General features: G+C 37.9%; 1 protein-coding gene across 6 annotated transcripts in view; it reads right to left on the bottom strand.

The window, feature by feature from the left end:
* LOC126368194 (CUGBP Elav-like family member 4) overlaps positions 1-24,254 on the bottom strand; it is a 283,473-nt gene that overhangs the window by 203,271 nt on the left and 55,948 nt on the right. For 5 of the 6 annotated variants that reach the window (XM_050012086.1, XM_050012090.1, XM_050012087.1 and 2 more), the window contains exon 3: positions 9,716-9,841. In XM_050012086.1, the coding sequence (XP_049868043.1) occupies positions 9,716-9,841 (126 nt within the window). Of the gene's footprint in view, positions 1-9,715; positions 9,842-12,216; positions 12,253-24,254 lie in introns of all 6 variants that reach the window. The other variant, XM_050012091.1, reaches the window with a different exon arrangement.

Genomic DNA, 24,254 nt, shown 5'->3' with positions numbered 1-24,254 from the left:
GGCGGGTGACGCGGCAGGTAACGCAGCGGGTGCTTGTTACTTGTCAATTAGTTCCAGTAAAGTCCGCAGGACTTTGTTCGTGTCGCACTCTATTCGTCCATAATTGCAAATACGTCTTTTCGTTAGGACTCTTCGAACAAGACTGGCAGAACGCTAGCACTGCAAGCTGCGGTAACCGAAGTGTGTGATGAAGGGGGCTTCGCGGCGGTTGACGCGGCAAGAACCGCTATGTTACTGAACTGCACGTATCGCTTCTCCATAAACGGAGAAAACGCTTGATACAGCACACCCTGCGTGTCCTAGAAAGATTTTTAGAAATGCCTTACTTGCGTAACCAACAAGACACCAAGTGAAGTAGCGTTTATAAAACTGCACGCATTTGAATGGTGGCGCGACTGTGGTTGCACCTCCAACTAAAAATAGGAATAAATCCCAAAAAACGAACATAAAAATTCCGCGAACCGCTAACGATTTCTGCGAACATAGGGATGGTAGGTAACAAACGTGACAAAAAAACCTCACGAAAAATGCAGAGTCAAAATATATGAGGCTCTTCTAACCTGCGATTCTCTAACAAAGGACAATAACAAATGCGTGGACCGCCGATTGTGTTGTTATCGCATTTCACGGATCACAGCTTTCACGGGTTTTGATACGAGTGCGTCCACATAACAAATTACGAATTGAACACCATTTATAAAAAGAGATGTTGAGTTGATAACCGGACGAATTGAGCTGGTTGTTGATGAAGGGTTGAGGGAAAAAACCGTGTCCTCTCCGTTACGATGGGACGGGAAATGGCTGGTAACCAGTCACTGCACTGTTTAGAATATTAGCAGATTTTAAAACATAGGTGTTGGTAATGTAATATGAAATCATATACAGTATTAAACCTCTGTGGTCCAGCGGATGAGGGTTGAGCTCACGGTTGGAAGGTCTCGGGTTCGCATTCCCATATACCAAAAATAATCTTGTGATTCCCAGTTTGGTTACGACGGTCCGGGTACTACTTACTCAATATTAACACGGGCACATGAGTTGCTCTGGTTGTCCACCTCACAACCCACATGATAGAAGAATATGCAGTGTCAGAAAGATGATCAACCCATCGCATAATAATGTTTACCACGTTAGACTGAATATTGCACGTTGGTCGAGGTCTAAAGTTTATAGTGATAATTTAATCCCCTTTAAAATTAAATAAGTTTGAAACCTTAATAAAGTTATAGAGGTATGTTGATGCTAGCTCACGCTATAATTAGATGAGCCCACGAGCCCACAAGGTTGTTATGAACGCGAACTCAAGGATAACTTGACCACCTAACCTATTTACTGCCAATATACATACATATTATGTACGGTCACGAGTACTAATATGTTTATACATTGTTTATTATCATAATTAAAACACATAATAACGGGTTCTTACCGCGTTCAAAGCATATTTCTACTTACTTGTGTATTTTTTTTATTTTAATTTAATTAATTTTTATTTTATTTAATTCTGTATAACTTTGCTTTTACAGATTTTAAGAACGACTTTGTGTTAAGACTACAAAAATAAATAAATAACATGCCATCAAATCAAATCAAATATACTTTCATCTCATTCATCATTTTTCTTTCTCTTTCTTTCATTTCATTTTTCTTTGTCATCTCGTTGTAAATGTGAGGCAGCCCTGTGACTCCCGATCTTCGCTTAGTGCAATACTCTGTAGTTTGCTCCCTAGTGGCTCATCCGCCTCATATATTGCCACTGAAGTATGCTTTCTGAAGAGCATTTCAGGGATACTCTAAAAACTGTCCTCTATTTATGGTTGGTCTGAAATAGGTAACAGTTTTTGAAGTTGAGTTTTTTTTATAATTTATTTATTTTTGTAAGTATAAAAATAATGTTATAAACACTGGCATACAGAGATCGACGACGACACATGGTTAATTATTTTCAGTCCTATACTTTTGCGACGGAAAATTCCGCCTGTAATAAACTCAAACTCATGGGCTCATCATCCCAGTTTTCGTTACGATGTCACTAACTCCCTGTACGTTTTAAGACCATAAATCTCACAGAAAATATTACAAAATACATAATATAATTAAATACTTTATCTATCTAAGCTTATCTCTGGCAATAACAAAAATGCCTGGTATTAAATGTGTTTCTCTAGTTATTAAATAACTTGTAATGTATATCCTCATTGGTTTTTAAAAGATGTATCGCTATTGCAGTTTCTTGTCATTTCTTCTCCTCAGCAACACCTTGTGAAATGACGTAGATTCAAAAATGTTAAATTGACCTTCAAAAAGTTTATCTATGATGATTACGTTGAATAAATGATTCTGATTCTGATATCTATCTAAAAGAAACACACACAGCTTTCAGAACAACATTTTTGTCGCGTCGTTATTTCACACCTGTCATGTTGCGTTACCACAACACGTCGCGATACGCCACGACACGTCACACCTGTGACGTTTGCCTCGTGACACGAACACCACAAATCAGCTGGGAATATGAGACGTTGCTGCTTGCTCATTCTCAACATGCTCAGTAGGCTGGTTTTCAGAGCAATTGGCTACTATTGGGCCCCCAAAGGCCATGGCTCATGTAACGGCTACATACTGGAGTAAATGGTAGCTGGAATAGAATAAGGAATAATACTACGTATAGAACGGCTACTCTCCGCTCCCCACCAGCGGCTGAGCTAGGTTTTCCTCACCCCCCCTCGAATACAGTTTAGACTTAAATCACACACAGACGCGTGTGTACGATAACGTCAATGTGTGGTGTCTGTGTAAAACGAGGTTTGTTTAAAGTGTCCGGGGTGTAACCTAACTAACTTAGGAACCATCATCATCATTACGAGACACTCTTTTGCAAGTGTGGCATTCTCCAAAAAATAAAAAATATATATATGACGTTAAAAATAAAATACGACGTTCACATACTCTTTATTATTTTCCATGTAAACTCTTCGTCATTATTTTTGGTTCTATTATTTTTTAGAGGGTATTTTCTATACAGAATATGCCACCCTCATAGTTCTTACAATATTATAGGCTTAACCTATGTTTTTCCGCTACCTTAAATAACTTATAAAGTGCCTTAGTATAGTCCGAAGTAGGGGAGGCCAAGACACTATTACATATACGAACCTCCTGGTCTTACCCCTCCTCTCTTCAAAACCCAAAAATAATTACAATAGGACTCACATAGTACTTTTTGTGATATCACACGAACTTTAGAAAGAACAGCTTTTTACTGAGATGTTCCATATTATTTAATAGGCTTGGTCATAACTTGAATTTGGACCTATTTGCTGGCAGCATTCAAGGTGCTAAAAAAGCACTTGTTAGAGACTTCGTTTCCTCTATTGTTTAGATATTTTTAAGGTTTTTTCCATATGGTCTTAGAAACGTAATGTAAATTGTGTTTTCTTTCAATCTGTGGAAGCTTGTTAATGGCTTTTAGATATTAAGTTAGTATGTAACTTTGTAAGTTTAGCTGTAAGCTCCCCAAATAAAATAAAATAAATAAATATTTCCCCACAGGGAATCGAACTTAGAACCTCTAGATCGAGAGACCAATGTTCTCCCCAATAAACCACGGATGCCGTTGCATAGCTCATCCACAGTTAATTTAACAAGGCCTACTATATTGCGACTTATAGCCAGTGGTGACGAACCACTGAAATTTCACACTCTAACATTAGTCAACGCGCAACGCAATCACGCGTTGAAAACGGCTATTACTCAGACATGTGAGCTTTTAGTTCATTAGCCAAACATCACACGTTGGTCTAAGTACCTATAAATTAATTATTCACAATACAAACTCATATCACCGTACTATGTTTATAATATTATAATCTGGATTTTTCAAGGCTACAGTCACACCCCTGACACTTTATACAAAACACTTCGTTTTACACAGACACTACACATTGATGTTATCGTACGGTCACGAGTACTAATATGTATACACTTTGAAACCATGTCACATTAACTTTTTTGACGAATTAAACCGTAAGTCTCATTAAATGTCAAATATGATAGTGCGACAGGGTTCTAAAGTGGGTACATGATATTGCTCATGATTGTACACGCAAAGTGTGTACGATTGGTGAGTAAAGTAACACCGAGTTGAGGGGTGAGGTAAACCTAGCTCAGCCGCTGGTGGGGAGCGGAGAGTTTCTGTTCTATACGTAGTATTATACGTAATATTATGCTCCACCAACCCGCAGTGGAGCAGCGTGGTGGAGTATGCTCCATACCCCGTCCGGTTGATTGAGGGGAGGCCTGTGCCCAGCTGTGGGACGTATATAGGCAGTTTATGACGTAGTATTATTCCTTATTTTATGATAGAGTAAATAGACATTTGCTAGATAAGCGTGTCCCATCTTGGGCTACATCGTCACTTAGCAACAAGTGAGATTATACACATGATACAAAAAATAATAATTATACGATATGTTAATAATAGTACAGGATATATCCACATAAGTGCATGTACAATCAACCACATTATCTACGCGATTCTATTGAAAGAAAATTCGATCATATTTTCTCCAACATTACGGTCTATTTGTATGTGAAATGTATTGAAAACTTGTCACAACATTTATCCATCTTATTTTTTATTAGAATTCAAGAAATATCACTGTGTACCTAAACAGCCGTTTGTTGTCCCTTACGATGAAAGCGAAATCATAACATCAAACTTCTAATCATTTTTTCCCTAACAAAAATACTTTCTATGACTGCATTCTTTCTTATACCTAACTGTATTATCCTTCCACAAGGCTCGCTTGTTACAAAGACGAAGTTTTCGAATACCAATAGCTTCACAAACTAAGTCAGGCCTCGGATGCCAAACATTCAAAAATGCGTGTATTGTCCGGAGATATTTTAAGAAGGGATACTTCGTATAAGGGTATATATTTAGATAACACATTTACAATACATATTATATAGGACAAGTATTTGACGAAAGTATGTGTGGTAAGCACGATTTTGGTCCTTGGGATAGGCATTTTGTGGTAATACGGGTATTTATACGAGGATTTACGAAGATATATCTTTGTTACCGTTCGACGCGCCATGATGCGAAAGTTATTCAGAACGTTCACTGCCACTGTGTATATGACATTTTCGACCAGATTTATTGAAAATTTGCCACATATAGCATTAACCACTTGGCTGGACGAATGAGGAGCGTTGAGGGCTCTCACTTGGTACTAAGAAGACAACAGGAGGAGAGGGTGCCCATTTGGGCGCGAATCGTTTTTTAAGGACAGGTACTTTAAATACTATCTAACAGCGTCGACATTTAAATCATAACATGAAACCGCCACCAATATCTCGCAATATTCAAATATCGAAGCCATCCACCAAAACCCCAATACCCAGTATAGGCAAGACATGAACCCTCCTGCTATATACCGCAAAACATATTTCGAAACGTTAGATACTATATCATTCTGTGCGATAAACGTCGCGGGCCGCGCGCTCTAAGTGTGAACTAAATTGGTGATATATTACGACCTCGTCATTACCTGGAACGTAAAGAGAGAGTTTGTGGAACTTTTACGATGGATATTCACCGTGACCTGCCCTTATTATGAAGGGACGAGACGGGGCATTCTACTGATTGACACTGTCAGGTGAGATATGATTTCGAGCGGTTTTAGAATAAGATTCCTTTGGGTAATGAATTTTATGTACTTATGTTTATGAAATGAGTTTATTTTCATCATTGCGTTGCGTACTATCATCAAGTGATTTATATAAATTAATTTGATATTCGTGCGCAGTTTTTTATATAGTAGTTTTCATACATACATACGTTCACACCTATTTCCCGTTGGGGTAGGCAGTGACCACGGAATTCCGCTTACTACGTTCGCTTCATCCATTCTCTTCAGTCTTCATGCATGCTCGCCGATTCAGAGTATTCTTAACATGGTCTTTTTTTTGACGCGAGATATTGTAGATTTGCCTCAGATGGCATTAACTACTTGGCCGGACAAATAAGGAGCGCTGAAGACTCGCCCGGTACAACGTTAAAGACAACAGACCTGAGTGTGCCCAGTTGGGCGCGAACCTCGGCTCAAGGCGTTGTCTGAGAGGAAAAATATTTGAAAGAATTAATCGACCCTAGGAGGTCGATAGCGATAAGCGTTTATTGAGGGAAATCGTCAACCACGCCGGCGGGGTCGGTATCGGGGTGGTCTTTCTTTAAAACATGCTCTTTCAACTCTATCACTTACATGTAACTAGTACTAAAGACGTGAAGGTTGGTTATCAATATAGTTTAAGGTTTTTTTTTAAAGAACTGGTAATATATTTGAGCATTTTCTAATTCCATGTTAACGGTAGCAAGCATACATAGCAAAGACATTAAATGATCACCACAAAACCTCCAGAATACGACCCCGAGCGCCGGCTGACGTGAGTCAAAGAGATAAAGTCGAGAATTGCAAATTAAAAGGACGTTTATTGACCGTTACCGGTTTTGTTACAGCCAAAGTGATTCCCGTCTTACGGCGGAGGAAATTACACTGAAACATTTGGTGTGAAGACAAATTTGTAACGGCTGGAGTGCTTATTACTTTGCCTGTGGTGGGTGTTCTTTGCCTTTTACGCGTTGGAAGTACCTACCACTAAATTCTCAGTCCGGATTAAAAATAGAGACATTCCTTTGGAAGCAGTCCTTTCAATACATTGTTTTAAGTTTACGCGGTTATTATCATAATTAAAACACATAATAACGGGTTCTTACCGCGTTCAAATGGGGATATGAGACTCCCGATATTTCGACACTGTTGCCAATGCCATGATCACGGGATGACTGATGAGATTGGAGTGGAGTAGGTAGATCCATAATTTTCTACGGGCAGACATATCTGTCTACCCTCTTTCTTTGCCGCTTGTTTATGTTTTTGATATCGGAATGTTCAGTCCTTTCAATGTCAGGAGCGTGATGCTCTTAAAGAAGTGGGGGGTTGGGGGGGGGGAGGGGGGTAAAATGACATGGGAGCAATTAATCTAAACAGCAATATTGACATTTGTTGAAATTGCGCACTTACTGTTTGTTATATGGGTAAATGTCAAATAGCAACATTGATTTTTGGATGTAATGCTGAATTACCGCTGAGCACGTGATAACACTGCACTGTGGCGCGCGTGAGTGGACGTGTGTCGCGAGTGTCTGAGATTCTGCGAGATGATTAAGGATGTGTGAAAATTAAATATGTTTTTATATTGTTTAAACTTAAGTTTCATATGTTTTTTATTATACTGTTTATATTTAAAGTTTCACGGCGCATTGGCGCTTCTGCACTGTAAAGTCGCGAAATGTAAATAATCATGACTGACTGCGACTTCGTTTTTAGAAGATACGTTGATAGATTAAGAGCGATAATTACCTATTCAATATAAAATAGCAAGTATTAGAGTTTCGAATCACCTTCTGCACTTTGACCGGATTCCATCAGCAGGATTTTCCATCACTGACCTCCAGGAAGCTTTAGGGACTACTTATAAGAATCTTCACTCGAATTTTCGCCATTTTCGAAACTCGTAAACCTGTTCACTTGCTTAAAATCTCGCTTAATTTATAATGAAAACAGTAACGATAATATGCCGAGGGATTCTCGTATAAATCTTTACGGCTGCGCATCAACTTTGTTAATTAAAGGGAATTAACAATTTGCTGTTAGGTACATCTGTACTGTAGTAATATCTTTATCGTTGTATAACGACAGGCTTTGAGTGTAAAAAGCTTAATGTGTACATTAAGCCGGAACAGTCGTTTAGGTGGCTAACAAACCGAGCTGGAATATCTGAGTTTACGAGTAGAACTCAATTAAAATCTAACAATTCGACGCGGGTACGAAGTGAAATTAAAGTTGCGTAATGCTGGAGCGGTGGGTGGCGAGTGTTGCGATATGACGCGTCGGTTCAATTTACAACCGTATTCGCGTCCCGAGAATTAATCGCACACTTTTGCGTTTCACGGTTCGAGAATTGCGTTCCAAATTGTGGACACCTGATTTCGTTCCCGGGTGATTTGGTGTAACTTTATAATTTTACATTTGTTTTACAATTTACTTTTAACAATTTAGATTTTTGCTTACTTAAAACACATAATGTTCTTAACGCGTTAAAAAGTATAATGAGACTCCAGATATTTCAACACTCGCAAGTGACGGGTTGACGATTTTTCCTACTTGTCAGGTACTTAAAACATTTTTATTGCGAATAATTTGTAACCTACAAAACATGCAAATTATGTAACTTTGAAACTTCCCAACGACCTTTTTTATCCATTCGCAATAATTTGTTCAGTAAAACGTAGTTTATAATGTAAATGATAAAAAGATAAAAATCTACAGCATAAGCCTAACGAAATAAATCTTCTAATAAATTTCCACAATTGAACATAAAGCCGGGTGTAGAACTCATAATATTATTAAAATTTCAGTAGGCAGTAAAAGAGATTAACGCGAAACGTTCTCAGAAATATGGTAATATTTGATATAAATTCACCTCTTTCACGTCAGCAAAATACGCTATTTGCTAAGACATATCAGAGGGGCATAAAATGTAAGCTCATAAAGTTATATGCAAATAATATCCATCAAGGTAGAAGCTTCTTTACGACGTGACTTTATCACTTCATCGCGAGTGAGAATGAAACTATGCCATTTGTACAATTTGTTACCCTTTGACACGCTTTTATTTAGATTCACCTGTCTATTTTTATTCGAGGTAGGAAAATTTTAGCAATATTGTAGAAAAACGTGCCTCGTTCGGGGAAATACGGCGCGTTGAAACAGATATTATTATACGATATTGTTTGTAGGAAAAAAAAGCTAAAAAAATAAAATAAAATTAGAGGGTTTGTTTAGAGGGTTTATAGTTTGTATGCAGAAGGTAGTCTGTGGAATAACAGAACCGTTCCCAGAAAATATTTCCCCTCTAGCCTATAGGTCATCATCAGTAATTTAAGAGCCACCCTCTTTTCGGTGTAGCATTCTCCATGCTACTTTTTAGGGAAAAATAGGACAGCGGTTTCCCTCATGCCTTCCGCTTCGCAGTACTCTGTCTGACGCAAGTGTGATGGCGCCCATAGTAGTCTATTTCAAAGCCGTACTACGACTCCTATCCTCCGCCTCTGAATAGTACTGACAGTTACTGCTGCCCTCTGACAGGTTCCACGTTACAGTGCTGTGACTCGCCTCTCCTCCTCCTTCTCTTATTCTTTAAGTTGTTACGATATATATCCTGTTAAAAACACTTAAACGAATGAAGTCTACTCTGAGCTTTTAAAATAATTTGTTTACAATGCTGTTACTAACTTTAGCATTATTTACTAACTACATAATTTTAAATTAATTACTAATCCTTTAATATCAATTTTAAGTTTTTTTTTGTATTAAAATTACGCCGCGCTGTCTACCTACTGAATATTTATGTCATTGTTTTAAGACGATGTAGCTAACCCTATCACAGGCTTCGGTCTTTTTGGGTTGCTACTGTAACACTGCATTAAAAACAATTTATCGCGTTAACACGCTGTTTTGGGTCTGTTTTGGATAGTGGTGTAAATTAGCTATAAGAACTTGTAATAATAATAAATAAATAAATAAATAAAAGTCGCGGACAGTCTATTTTAAATATTATATACAAAATATGTCTTTACATCGCTTACCTTTACTCGCCCCGTCTGGCCCCCTGAGTATGGAACACTCTTCTATTGTGCCGAATGGTGTGAACAACTGGCGAACATCCTCCTCCGTTTGCTGTTTGCTGAGCATACCCACGAACAGCTTTCGATCTGTCGAAAAAAAAAACAAAAATATTTTACACAAAATTTGAGTTATGACGTTTTGACAATGAACCACACCACAAAAGCTTGTTGCGTGGAGCGGCGGGTATTAATTTTGATGCCGAATTTTAAGAGCGAACACACTGAAAAACCATAGTGATACCAGACTATACTTAGTATTAAAAATAAATTAGTATTTAAAAAAAAATCTTTTGCATAATTCAGTGTGTTCCATGATGTCAGAAATATGTGTGTGTGGTGTAGATTTGCCTTGAAGGTGTTGAGTACTCGGCTGGAGAAAAAGGTAGGACTGAGTTGGAATACATACAAAAACAGCCAAGACATATAATGAATAACTTATCATTATAAGTAATTTAGTTACGCTTATGAAATATTATTACCAGAATAGGTATCAATTTGATAAGATTTAATATTAATTCTTACATATTCAATTAATTCAAATTGGCATGTAAAGGTAAGTATATTAAATTAATTAATTCTACGTCAGGCATTTTTTCAAGTTATAAAATAAGTGTTCCTCAACTGAAAATTCAAGTGGAGTATTTAAAATAGATTTACTGTTTAATAGACAATTTGATATTAATGACCTCCAAATCTTGGTGTTGATTTAGAAGCTTATGAGAATTTAGACAAAACTTACTAATGGTGAACATTCCATGTTCAAGAATGGTAATTGTTTATTTTTTCTATATAATTTAACAAAGGAGCTACTTTTTATCAGCTGGTGTGTATTAATAGGGATAACATTTAATTGGCACGTGATTTAGCCTTACAAAACACGATTAAATTATGTTAAATTATTTCGCTTTATTTTCTACAACACATTAAATTAATGAATGTTACTGTTTATATGTCGTAGTTATTGTTTACTTATGGACAAATATTATTAACAGAATAAAAAGCCAAATAATAAACACAACATCGCCATTTCTCTGACACTAATTGTACTTTTTACACAAAAAAATAATGTAACTGCATTTATTTCAGGTTCTTTATTTTGATTATTTTTTTTTCCAAAAATGACAAAAATGCGAGTTACGTTATTTTTCGTAGCGCTGTGTGCGCACGCTCTATCTAGCTTACTGTTGTCAGTGTTACAATTTCACGAAAATAATTATAATGTCAATAAAGGTCTTTCCAAGTACGTCCAAAAATTTCAAAACATTTGCATAGGTACTTATTTTTCTAGTAGATATGTGTCGGTGTATTCTAAACTATAATTTTAATTTCATTAAATTCGAATTTAGAATGTCAGAATAACGAAGAAAAATGTTATTATTTAAATTCCGAATATTATTTTTACTCCGTTCGATGTAATTTTACTATGTTTTATCAATTTCTGGACGTAATTTTTTTTTTTTTTACAACAGTTCCCAAAGGTCACCGCCCCCACACAACCAGTAATCATCAGTTTTGATGTGATGATACATAGACAACCATAGCTCTCTATAAACACATAGTACACACAGTTTTAGTTAACGAAACAACGAACAAAACTCAAACCCAGATCAACACATAAAATTAGCACATTACACTAAATGGTGAACTCGAATTGAGGGCTCCGTAGGGGCTTGAGATAAATAAAAAAAAAAACACGCAGCGTTCGGATGGGTCACAAAACAGTCTACGGAACTCTCTTTAAGAAAAAAAATGTTGAATTAAGAAGGTTACAGACAGCATTATTTTTTGAGCTAAAACTATCTATTTTGATCACCCAATTATTTCTTGCGGCTAAACACCATCGGGCTCTGTACATTCTTAAATGCTTTTAAAAACAAATTAATCACAGAATAACATAAATCCACACTAAATATGTCTCGAAATGAACACGAAAACAAAATGTCTCTTACAACACGACGATTACTAAGTGCTGAGTGTTCCATTGTTCTAAGTCGAATCTACTACGAAATGCCTTTGCAGTGCTTGAAAGTAAGAAACAACTTGAAAAGTTCTGAGAAGTATAAAAACATAGATTTGAAATTAAATATCAAAGTACATGTGAAATTACTAATTAAAATTACTTTTTTGCACACGAGGGACAATACCTATGTAGTTTAGCAATTTGGACGTTAAACATGATATAAAACATGAAAAATTTAAATTTAACAGTGTAACCCATACACTTTATCATCTGTACCAATTGTAAAATATTCCTAATTCAAAATGTTTATTAAAAAAAAAACAAGAAAAGAACCATTGTAAACTATTCCAAATTAAATAATTTTGATAAATAAAAACCATAGAGTTACAAAACAAAAGAGTGGGCAAGCAAGGCATGTAGATTCGACGTGGAACGTTCACTCGCGCGCTAGTCGACAGACAGTGACAACAGTACAGCCTAGGGCACGCACAACAAACGCTACCTGTATCCGCCTACGCTCGCCGCCTGCTGGCGCCCCCTGGAACACAAGAATATGCTACACACTTACTCTATGACCGCCGAGACCCGGTAACGACTAAGTGTGCGTTTCCACTTAAGCGTACCGGCGTGGAGCGAAGCGGAGCGGAGACCTGCATCGACCAATCACTGCGTGCGAGAGTACTAGATGCCCGTCGGTGATTGGTCGGTTCTTGTACATTTCCACTCATCTCCGCTCCGCTTCAGTAGAAACATAAACTACAGCGGAGATTTGCGAGGAGGAGATGCGTTGTAAACAACCAATATTTTTCCCCCCACGCCAGAACAGTAGGTTATAACATAAATGTTATTGTATTTTACGACACGTCTTCCATCCTCTCCTCTCCGCTTTGTTCAATATTGGGCTTAACTCTATGATTAGAACGTGGTGTTAAATATCAGAGTCGGTTAATAGTCTGCAATGTATATATCGGTTTAAAGTCCATAGTCCAGTCCAGTCTAGTCCAGTTATACAGGTTAGATCCTAGTGTGAAAGTGGGCCGTGGTCCGCCGTCCAATGGTATGCCTATAGTACTACCGTGAACGTGCTGTATTTTATTATTGTACTTTTACTACAGTGTTTCAACGATCCTGTATCCCTAAAAGGGTAGGCAGTGCGTATAGTATATACACGCCCTCCTCGCCAGTTATGAACTTGTGAGAAAGTAAGTACCATATAATAGGAGGCGATCCTATTTTCAAAACCGGCTACAAATTATCAATGATCCAAACATGAGTTTAAACTCATATGTACCTATATGGTTCATGGTTTGTATACAGTTATGGTCGCAGGTTCGAACCCAGCACGGGTCTAAACCTATGATTTTTCGAAATCGTTTTTCAAATTCATGGTTGGATCATAAATGATTATCACATGCTCAGCGGTGAAGGAGAACATCGTGAGGAAACCTGAAAACGAGAAATGTGTTTCAGACGTATGCGACCTAACCTGTTTTGGGCTTGTTATTCCTTCGCGGGTTGGAAGGTTAGACAGGCAGTCGCTTCTGTATAAAACTTGACCTGTCAAATCTTCAAGTTAGGTAAGCGGACCCTGAAAACGGGATAACGCTAGGAAGATGATGATGCTATATGGTTTGTTTATTTACTTTTGAAACCATAAAGAAAAACAGCAGCGTATTCTGCTTTTCCTCCCATATGTTGTTATAATAGACTTCGCAACAGTTCATTTATCATTCCATTCACTCACATTTCGCTCTTTTTTGTTGCCCAATAAAATAACAGTAAAGCTGCCGTATAGAGAATGAATGAGTGAATAAAATTGGAATAGGTTTTTTTTCATTTGTACAAAATAGGTATGTAAATAAACTAACTGTTCGTGTGAGAGTTAAGATAAAGTAATTTTAAATTAACTAGTTATGCTCAAGCTTATCTGTGAGCGAAATTTTAGTTTTATGATGAAACTTTTCATAGCTCTAATGTAGATATTAAAAGATAAACTGTGTACCTAGTTTGAGGTTTTACCTAGAATTTGATTAATATTGATAATAAAAAATTTAATACCTACTAACTTTTCAGATTTTATAATAGATAGTCATTTTGTGAGTGAAATATTGATATTTTGGCTTGTCAAATAGTTTTTATGACATTTAAGTATTACATAAAGATCACGCCTATTTCTCGCTAGGGTAGGCAGATACCACATAATTTTGACAACGATCCTGATATACCACTTTCGCTTCTTCCACTCATCAAAGACCACATGCATGTTCGACTTAGGGTACTCTTGACCTGGTCTTTCTAAAACCCTGGATCTGATCGCGATATGTACGCCTAGGCCTTTCTGCACCTAAGTCCAATGAACCGTAAAGTATCTACTTTTTTTTCAGGCAGGTCCCATACCGCCCGTCGAAATGAAATGATACGTGTTTGAGTAAGTAATAATGCAGCAAAATTATGAAACAAGAAACATTTAAACTTAAAAAACAATATTATTTTATTAATTTAATTTTTTTTTTAAATAAACTAGGAACAAAAAAACTTTTCGACAGACGGTTTGAGATTTTTTGAAAAAAAAGAAGATAATTTACGCCTCGTTTAACTTAGGTGCCGATGATGTAAACTTACGTAAACAGTGTTAAAAATAGCTCAAGAAATATTGGCTCGATAAAGGTCGATACTGTTACACCTAACTTGTTAAGTCATTAGAGTTTAGTAGCACTATAAATTTTACTTTGGCTGTCTTTATCTACTGACGGAGTCGCTGTGGCCCTGTGGTTAACCGGCTTGTTTCTCAATCGGTGAGTGTGAGTTCGAACCCCGGTACCGGACATGCACCAATGAGTTATTAATTCACTAATACAGTTGGCTCGATTATTTTAAATGGCGATCCAGCTCACTACCTATCACGTTGGTCTGTAAGAAAGCTCGATGAGGTGAGGGTACTTAGTTCATCTTGATAGAATGTACCTCTGACAACCCTATTGGGATATAGTCGTGAGACTATGTTATTTATTGTTTTATCAGTGTCCTATGGCAGCGCCATCTACTTGGTCCAATTGTAAATCTAAACCATTCGGTTCGGGCGGCAGTTTAATTCCAGGGCTTGTTTTTAATTAAGATGGTTTGCTCTTGACTTCACTCTTCTACGAGGAGAAGAAGAGATCGACGGTGGAACGAGCTTACCCAGAAAGGCACTGACACTCACACACACGCGACGGAACGCAGCAAGCTACTTTGCTTTGCTTTGTGGCTTTGACTAAAAGACCTCGATATAATCGCGTCGTGTGCGGCTAAGAATCCGTGCCGCGGGAGCAGGGACAAACTCAAACAACCAACAATTTTATTTATCGTAATTGGTACTGCTGTTTAATACATACATACATAAAGATCGATAGGTATTTCGTACGAATTTATGACATAAGAAAGGATCTTCTATGCTGTTCTGGAAGCAAATAAAAAACATAGAACACGTTCAGCTGCTTCTCTTCCCGGGCATGTCGTAAAAACCGACAGAGTGATTGTGTTATGGGCGATAGGCTGATCCCTTATCACCATAAGGTTTATCATGTCCAGCTTACGACATCGTATCAACAGTGGCTGCAAGTTGTCTTTGATTACTTGTGGCTCTGCCCACCCCATTAGGGATTACGGGCGTAAGTTTATGTATGTATGTACATAAGAAAGGAGAATGTGTAAATTCGTTATTTATAACATGATTCGCGTTGATTCGATTTCGTTGCTAGCGAAAGTAGTTTAGAGTTCCATCTTACCCTACAATCTTAACATTTACAACAGCTTCCGACCGTGTGTTTTTAAAGACCTCAATAAAGAATCAGAAGCCGTAGGACAAACACGCTCAAATACGTGTCGAGAAACATTGTTCGGAAATATTAGAGCCGGTGGTGGCTGGCGGTCATTAAATTCAGATTTATACGGCCAGCCGGATATCTCTCCCGTGCGACTCTGCTAATGACCATCTAAATTGAGATAATTTCGCAACGGAGTTGGTAATAACGGGACAGAGTCGGCCGGTGCCCTGAGGGCCGCAGGATCTACCCATGTGAGAAACTTTGTATGGAATGTTGTAGTTACGGATGGAGAAAAAGTTCAAGATAATTTGCACATTTAATACTCTTCATTTACAAGTGGAAAGCACTGCTTGCAGTTTCAGATCGAGGTGGCAATTTTATCTGGAATGGTTCTAAATAATGTTATGATACTTTATAAGTACTTACCAAAGAAAGTACAGGCTGTTAGTGACATCGTAACGAAAACTTTGAAGGTTGATTCAGGCCATGATGCTAAGTTGATTGCAAAATGGAATTTTCCGCGACCCTTGGCTCAGGGCGTCGCCTGAGAGGTTAGCTCACATACCCCCGAAACGCATTTCTCGGGTTTCCTCACAATGTTTCTGTGACATCTGCCTACCCCGCATTAAAATAATTTAAAAAAATTCATGAAGTTTTCGACTGGGAATTCCACTTGATATCAACTCGGAATTATAATTTAAATCATCCCCCTCAGTATTTGGTTTTGTTTTTTTTTACCTGACTTAAAGCAGTTTTGCTGCAGACGGCATTAACTACTTGGCCGGACCAAACGGTACGGTGTCACCTGCACATATATCGGCGTGGGTTGAAAATCAGTGTTGCCCTCTGGGTAAATTTTCACTGAACCCTGGCCTTTTTTGGTGAACTGCGGCACCCATATACCTTTATGTTTTCCAACTAAATATTAATGTTATGTGTGTATATTTTAATGTTTTAAATGTATATGTGTGTCGTAGATTTTACCCAAATAAACTTTTTTATTATTATTATTATTATTTTATATATATTGTACACGCCTTGTACTCGTATTGTAGCTGTAGCGTCCTCTAATAATAAACGTTTTCTGTCTTGCCTTCTCTTTTTTTTCTCTCTCTTTCTTTCTTTCTTTATTATCAATAATGATCAAAATATTATATAGCCAGAAAATCTTGTCAATAAATTTGATAGATTATTATTATAATATATTATAACACAAGTAAGTAGTAAGACGCGCTGAGAGGCTCAGAACAATATTAGCAGAAATACGAGTAACAGAAGGAAATAAACTGTTGAATCGCTACAAATAATCCATAAAGAAGAAGAATAGAAGAAGAATGGAATACGCTGTATGGAAAGATTCGAATTTAAATGTTTGAATATTTTTGGGTTTTTTTAATTGCTAAGTCTGACTTCTAGTTTCTTGAATTATTCACAAAACTCTTTAAGTCTCTTGTATTGATGTAGGCATCCCGATTTACCTTGTTCCTCCCCTGCTGTTAGCCATAGCAAGGGGTCAATATATCGCGCGATTAGTAGAAATTTAAGTGAGAATTGAGACCCAATGGCTTTGTTCCTACTAATTAGAACATCATTGGCCTTATCAATGATCATTACTGCCAATTTCATTGCGTAATTGGGTGATCTTAAGGTGCGTATCAATCGTAAGATCTTACTCCTTTAAATAATTAGTAGAAAGTGTAATAATAATGGAATTGTCAAATGAGTTTTGTAAGGTTAGAGTATTATAGATTTGTCGCAAATAGCAAAAACTTGTTGGCCGGACAAAGGAGGAACGCTGAGGGCTCTCACCCGGTACAAAAATTTAAGACAACAGGCCTGAGGGTGTTATATTGCGCGGGACCCTTGGCTCAGGTCGTCGCCTGAGAGGTTAGGTCACATACCTCCAAAACGCATTTCTCGGGTTTCCTCACAATGTTTCTGTGATCTCTGCCTAACCCAAATGAAAATTATTAACATTATTAATTATTATTATTCACACAAGCACAGCATAACAGCGTGGTGTAGTGGTTAGTGCTTTGGGCTCACGATCTAGAGGTCCGGGTTCAAACCCCGATTGTAGAAATCTCTTTGTGAGACTGTCTTTTGTTTGGTAAGGATATGGCAGGCTTGAATCACCTGCTTGTCCGAAAAAGTAAAATGATTCCGTGCTTCGGAGGGTTAAGCCGTTGGTCGTGGCTATTAGCCGTAAAAAACTTCCACCCGCAGTACAACAGCGCAACCCGCAGTGGAGCAGCGTAGTGGAATATGCTCCATACCTACTTCCATACCAGTTGATTGAGGGGACGCCTGTGCCCTTTGTTTGTAATCTTTTTTTGGTTTTATTATATTCATATTTGTTTGTCATTTCTATATCTCGAGCCTATGGAGTCCCGGATTTGTAGGGGCTGTTATTTACTTACATAAGAGCACTCCTTTGTCCGAACGTGATACTCAACCACATCTACTCTTCAAGCCTTTATATAAAACGAATGGGAAAAACGACTTGTAGCTACATTCAGGCGGTTCGTGGGCTAAAAAGTTGTTAATTAGGTAAAGCGGACTATCCAGGCTGATCCGTACTCTGTGCTAACTTCACAGCGTCACGGCGCAGCTTACTGTAACTGTACTTCGCTTCTAATCCTTCGCTCTTGTTAATGACGCAATCATTGCTTTTTTCTCTTTATTCATCTTCATGTTTGTGATAGCCCTGTAGTGACATGGGTCCAAATTCCGGCTCGGGCTTTTAACCACTGAGTTCCAGTCCTTCTTCTTCATCTATCGTGTGGGTGAATTACCAACCTCATCAACCCTGGTGTCAGGGTTACTATTGAGCCGCCAAAGGCTGAAAAGTAGCTGCAAGAGGAACGGCACGGGGTTCTAGATGTTCTTATAAAATGTGTAGATACAAAAACTGACAGCAACTGAAATAGTGTTTGGAAAACACCGGCTGTAAGGGTAGTTCCAGGGCTTCGCATTAAAATGAGGAAGCCATTATTAATTGTTATTTTTTGAATGGTACGTGGCCTATGCGAATTGACCTGTACGCTCACCCAGCACCCCATTCCGACGTAAAATAAACTAATTATGCAACGGACACGATTCCTTTGGCTTAAATGTTGTGTTTCAACTAATTGATCGCAATTATGTCCCAGATTGGCTTTAAAGTCGGATTACACAGTTTTGTTCCAATGTTAATGAGTGGGATTCTGAAGTGACTGTTAATTTGTGTCGTAAGGATTAAAGGGCGGTAGTAAAAGATAGGGAAAATTACTGCGAAGCTCCACTTGTTTTTGATCGTGTTGTTGGAAGCGGGCGCGGTTATTGATACTCCTAAAGGTGGCTATTAGGATAACTCGATACATGAACCTTTCCAGAGTATTTACGGCTCAATAGTAACGCTGACACCACGGTCTGTGAAGTGGGTTATTTACTTTACATCAGATCCCACACCTGAGAGGAAAAGCGATATTTTAGAACTCTTTTTGATCCCTTGACACCATATGGTTCGTCATATCCACGGAATAGAAGATAGAGGTAGGAAAGGTCCTAACGCACATTGTGTATCAGAACCGCTGTCGCCGATTCAAGTCTATTCTCTTTTACTACTACTCCTGCACACAGCCACTTTACCGGCAATGTATATTTTATGTGATCGGCTGCAATGGTATCATTTTTTCTTAATATAGTCCACATATAGTCCTCCTTGTCGTATCCGACAACGGCGACCTCAGTCTCTTCTCTCGTGTGTGTTTCTTAATATACTGCATACAAAAGTGTTTTTTTGATAAATAGCCGATCATACTAAGGTTTTAGCGTTCTTGTAACAAGGAGGGATCTCCTTCAATGATAGCCGGTATTTGATTTTTTGGCCTGCAGGTTATAATGCACATGATGACCTAATATATTATCGCGGAGCTCCGTGCGTCGTAAAATTTACGGACGAGTGTAGTTAATAGTTGAAGTATGAACTTTTTGCTCATATTGTATCTTACTACTTGGCCCTTCCAACCTCTTTTCTCTATTCCGTGGTCACATCCATCTTAGGACTTCGTATCAAGAGTGGTTGCAAGTTATATTTGATTACCTGTGGCTCTGGTGACCCCATTAAGGGTGGGCGTGAGTTTATATACGTACATACTTAAAAAAATGTTACATTAGCATGAAATATATTTACCTATATATGACGCTCTAGTAATTGACGTTAACAAAATCATAATTACAGTGGTATCAATCTATAAGTGAATATCTTCTCCTTCTTCTATCGTGTGGGTTGTGAGGTGGATTACCAACCCCATCAACCCTGGTGTCAGGGTTATTATCCATAGCCGCCATAGGCCCATAAGTGAATATAAACAGCTTCTTATGTCTTGTGCCTCTGTCTAATTGCACGTAATTTATTATGCCCAGTGACAGCTAAGTTTGTAATGTTACAATTAAGGTTGCCAAAATCGACTTTCCGTTATGGGTATGCGGTTCAAAATATGCCCTTAACATCTATAGTAACATATTATTATACATCAATGCCGTTAACCATTATGCGTAAACAGAACTGGCTAGTAAACAAGGCATGGCTGAATCATACAGCGTAAACGTTGTCATGGTAACGAGCTGTGAATTCAAGTGACAAGCGTCTGTTGGTTTACGTAACTTATACTAGAGTTGTTCGTCTAGAGTGATTTATAAGCTGCTTTCACTTGTAGTAAGTTTGAATTTTAGTAGGTATGTATAAATGTAATTTTATCCTGGATTATTTGTGTTCTAGGCACTTGAAATTAATTACATTTTCCAGTGACTTAATTGAAATTAAAATAAACACACATTCAGAATTTGCACCATATAATTGTATTCTTCCAGTTTAATAATATTTATAATTTTTCAACATAGAATCAGATTACTTATACACACCTTTTAAGCACTTATATAAATACTTATCCAAATGTAGCCACAATACGTCCGTTTCGTAGAGAAGTCAGCATAGAAGTGAGCTAGCTGTTCACGGAGTTCGGAAAAGTAGCCTCGTGGAGCGGGGGAAAACTATTTGTACGAATGACAGCATTTCACGATGTTGCCATTTGAGTGCCTATTAAAATAACTAAAAATGCAGATCGACAACATCCGGCCGTCCTGCTGACGATGTCGTCCCCGACCATCGTTCTAGTCTGATGTAGGAGCTGAGAACAAAAGGCATTAAGAGTATTTGTATTATCAGAATATTTTTAGCTCATCAGCTGCTTACCAATTAGTGTTCATTCATTTAATTCGTGAATTAAACACCAATTAGTTATGAAGTCGCTTTTAACACAACAATAGTATATTACAGCAAACAGGAACTATGGCTTAACTAATACCTCTTATACACTTGGTTGTATATCATCCTATACTTTGAACTTTGTGTCGTACACAGACCACCCAGTGATTAACCAATTTTATAGGACTTAACCAAGTTGCTTAATGTGTAATTAGTTGTATATTGCCTTTTCCTAGTGTAACGGTGTTCACTTGGATATCCGTTACCTTTTACTCATTAATATACCATTAATTCGTTTGATGCGACTACATTAGACTACTTCACCATGTAACTCGATACCTATGTTAATACATAAACAGACAATAGAAAGAAGGTAATTCACACCCTTAATATGCAAGTGAAGCGATTGATGAATGTGGAGGAAGCAAGAGAAGTGTGTCAGGATCGAAGCAAATGGAATTCTATAGTCTCTGCTTACCCCGGTGGGAAACAGGCGTGAGTTTATGTATGTAATATGCAAATGTATTTTTTTTTGTTAATGCATATATATGAACAGTTATTTTAAATTAATGTTCGTATGTATATAGGCAAGGCACATGAACATAGATAGCATCACGCCTGTCGCCTATTTCTCCGAAGGGGTAGGCAGGGGTGTATAACACATCCACTCCTCGTCAGCTAGAAAATCAAGTTACTTATATATGAAATAAAAACAAAGTATAAATGTAAATACGTGTACCTGTTGGGACAACATCCGGTTCTGAGGGGTTCTCATCATCCTCTCCTATTCTCACCCATCGCTTCATGTTTTCTACACAAGCTACTCCATCATAACGTTTAGAGGATCGTTCAGCTCCCCTCATATCCATCACTCGATACCTGTCATGGCCCAGGACCTCCGAAATTTGGAAAGGACCTTTGTACATAGGCAATAGTTTGGTACTTTGTCCGTCGTTCGTTTGACTTGGTATTTTAATCACCACTAAGTCACCGACATTGTATTCCTCGGCCGGCTTACGTTTAGCGTCAAAGTCTGCCTTTTGCCGAAGCGCCTCTCTCTTTATATTATCATCTACCATTTGTCGCAAAGCCGTTACGTCAACAGAACGTTCAACATTACCATCATCAGTGATTTGATCATTATTCATACGAATTCTAAACCCGAAAAACACTTCGCTGGGTACTGCGGCAGTGGTTCTGTTAATGGTACTATTGATACCTTGTTGAACACTAGTGATATTTTCGTCCCACTTGTTATTATCCTTATCGGCACCCATACTACGGAGGGCCTCTAGCACGGTCTGGTTGTAACGTTCGACTTGGCCGTTCGAACGCGGAACCGCTGTTGCTATAATATGAAGCCGAATGTTCCTATCTTTGCAATAATTTTTAAACAATGAAGATGTAAAAGCGCTACCTGCATCACATATTAATCGAATAGGATTACCGAAAATCTTGAATGTTTTATTAAGTTCGCATATAACAGATTTACTTTTTGTGTTTTTAACTGCAGAGATAAACACGAACTTGGTAAAAGCATCTACTGCTACCAATAAATAACTGTTTTGCCGCGAGGATTTCACAAACGGACCAACGTGATCTAAATGCAGTGTGTGGAAAGGGCGAGCATATTTTGGTATCGGATATAACTGACCTGGCTTTTTACCGTGAATACTTTTAAAATAAATGCAATTTAAACAATTTTTTATATATTTAGATACAGTTTTCTTTAAACGAGGAAACCAATATTTCGATCGTATTCGCTCCACGGTTTTATCAACCGCAAAATGTCCCACATCGTCGTGATTGCACCTGATCACTTGCCATACACATGCCTTCGGCACTAACCACCTACGCCCATATTCTGTCCTCCTGTATACTTTGTTACCTAGTAACTCGTAATCATGAAATATTTTTTTATTTTGGTCGGCCTCACCTGACAATAGAATGTTCCTAATGCTGCAAATACCTGGGTCTTGTAATTGAACCGATAAAAGCCAGTCCCCCTCAGTGATTGTTATCGATAACACGTCATTAGTTTCTCGTACAGCAGTATCGTTCGGGTCATCGCTAGGTATGGGATTCCGACTTAATGCGTCAACGTGCTGCATCTGTGACCCAGCTCTATGTACAATGTCATACGTAAATTCCTGAGTCAATAAAACCCATCTGCTGATTCGTGGTATTATGTCACGTTTCGTAAGAGCATGGCGAACCGCATTGCAGTCAGTAATTATCTTAAAATGACTTCCTAACAAATAATGTCTATACTTCTGTAGCCCAGTTACGATAGCTAATAACTCAAGTTCAAAAGAGTGATAATTTTTTTCCTCCTTTGTAGTTTGTCTACTATAAAAATAGACTGGTTTTTCGCCATCTTTAGTGACTTGAGTTAAAATGCATCCTATTCCATCGCGGCTTGCATCAGAATATAAATTAATAGGTAATCGAGGGTCAAATATATTTAGTACTGCGTTCTCAATTAACACCTTTTTCAGATCGGACACGGCCTGATTTTCCTTAATACCCCATTGCCATGCAATCCCCTTTTTTAATAAGTTTGTCAAAGGTCTACATAAAATTGCGCAATTTCGAATGAATTTTCTAAAATAATTAATTAACCCAAGAAACTGTCTCAACTGATGGATATTGGTCGGGGTGGGAAAGTTCTCTATAGCCTTGAGCTTACGAGAATTAGGGCGAATCCCTGATTCCGAAATTTCATATCCCAAGAAGGACACGTCCTTTTGGAAAAATGAACATTTATTTAGATTAATAGTCAATCCATTTTTGTCAAGAATGTCTAAAACCATTTCCAAAACCTGAACATTTTCTTCGTATGACTCAGTGGCAATTAATAAGTCGTCCATGTAACAAATAACGCGGCCAAATCGTAAATTCCCCAACACAGTATCCATCAATCTTTGAAAGACTGCAGGTCCATTGCACAATCCGAAGGGCATTCTGGTAAATTCAAAATGCCCATCTGGTGTGATAAACGCAGTTTTTGGAATGGATTCCTCTTTTATGGGTATGTGGTAATACCCACTTTTAAGGTCAAGTGAAGTGAAACATTTACAGCCACGTAACCGATCAACCAGGTCCTCTATCAAAGGCATGGGGTAAGTTTCCTTCACCGTGACTTTATTAAGCGGTCTATAATCAATACACAGCCGTTTTTCCTCCGTCTGCGCCTTATCTACCAATAACGCAGGACTTGCGTAAGGAGAGTTGCTATGTCGAATGATTCCGTTAGTTAGCAAGTCATCTGTCAGTTTACGTGTAATTTCTCTATCTCTCTCAGACATTCGATATGGTCGCTGGCAGACAGGTTTGTTAGTGGTAAGCTCAATCTCTAATTCGACCGAAGTGGTTTTTCCTAAACTCGCTAAATCTGTAGCAATACATTGAGGAAACTTTGAAAATATCTTTTGCAGTAGGTTTTGATGCTCACGAGAAACTTCATTAAGGGATTCTAAATTAACA

This window comes from Pectinophora gossypiella, chromosome 7, assembly GCF_024362695.1.
Source record: "Pectinophora gossypiella chromosome 7, ilPecGoss1.1, whole genome shotgun sequence".
NCBI lineage: Eukaryota > Metazoa > Arthropoda > Insecta > Lepidoptera > Gelechiidae > Pectinophora > Pectinophora gossypiella.
This window is presented reverse-complemented; position numbering and strand designations above follow the sequence as displayed.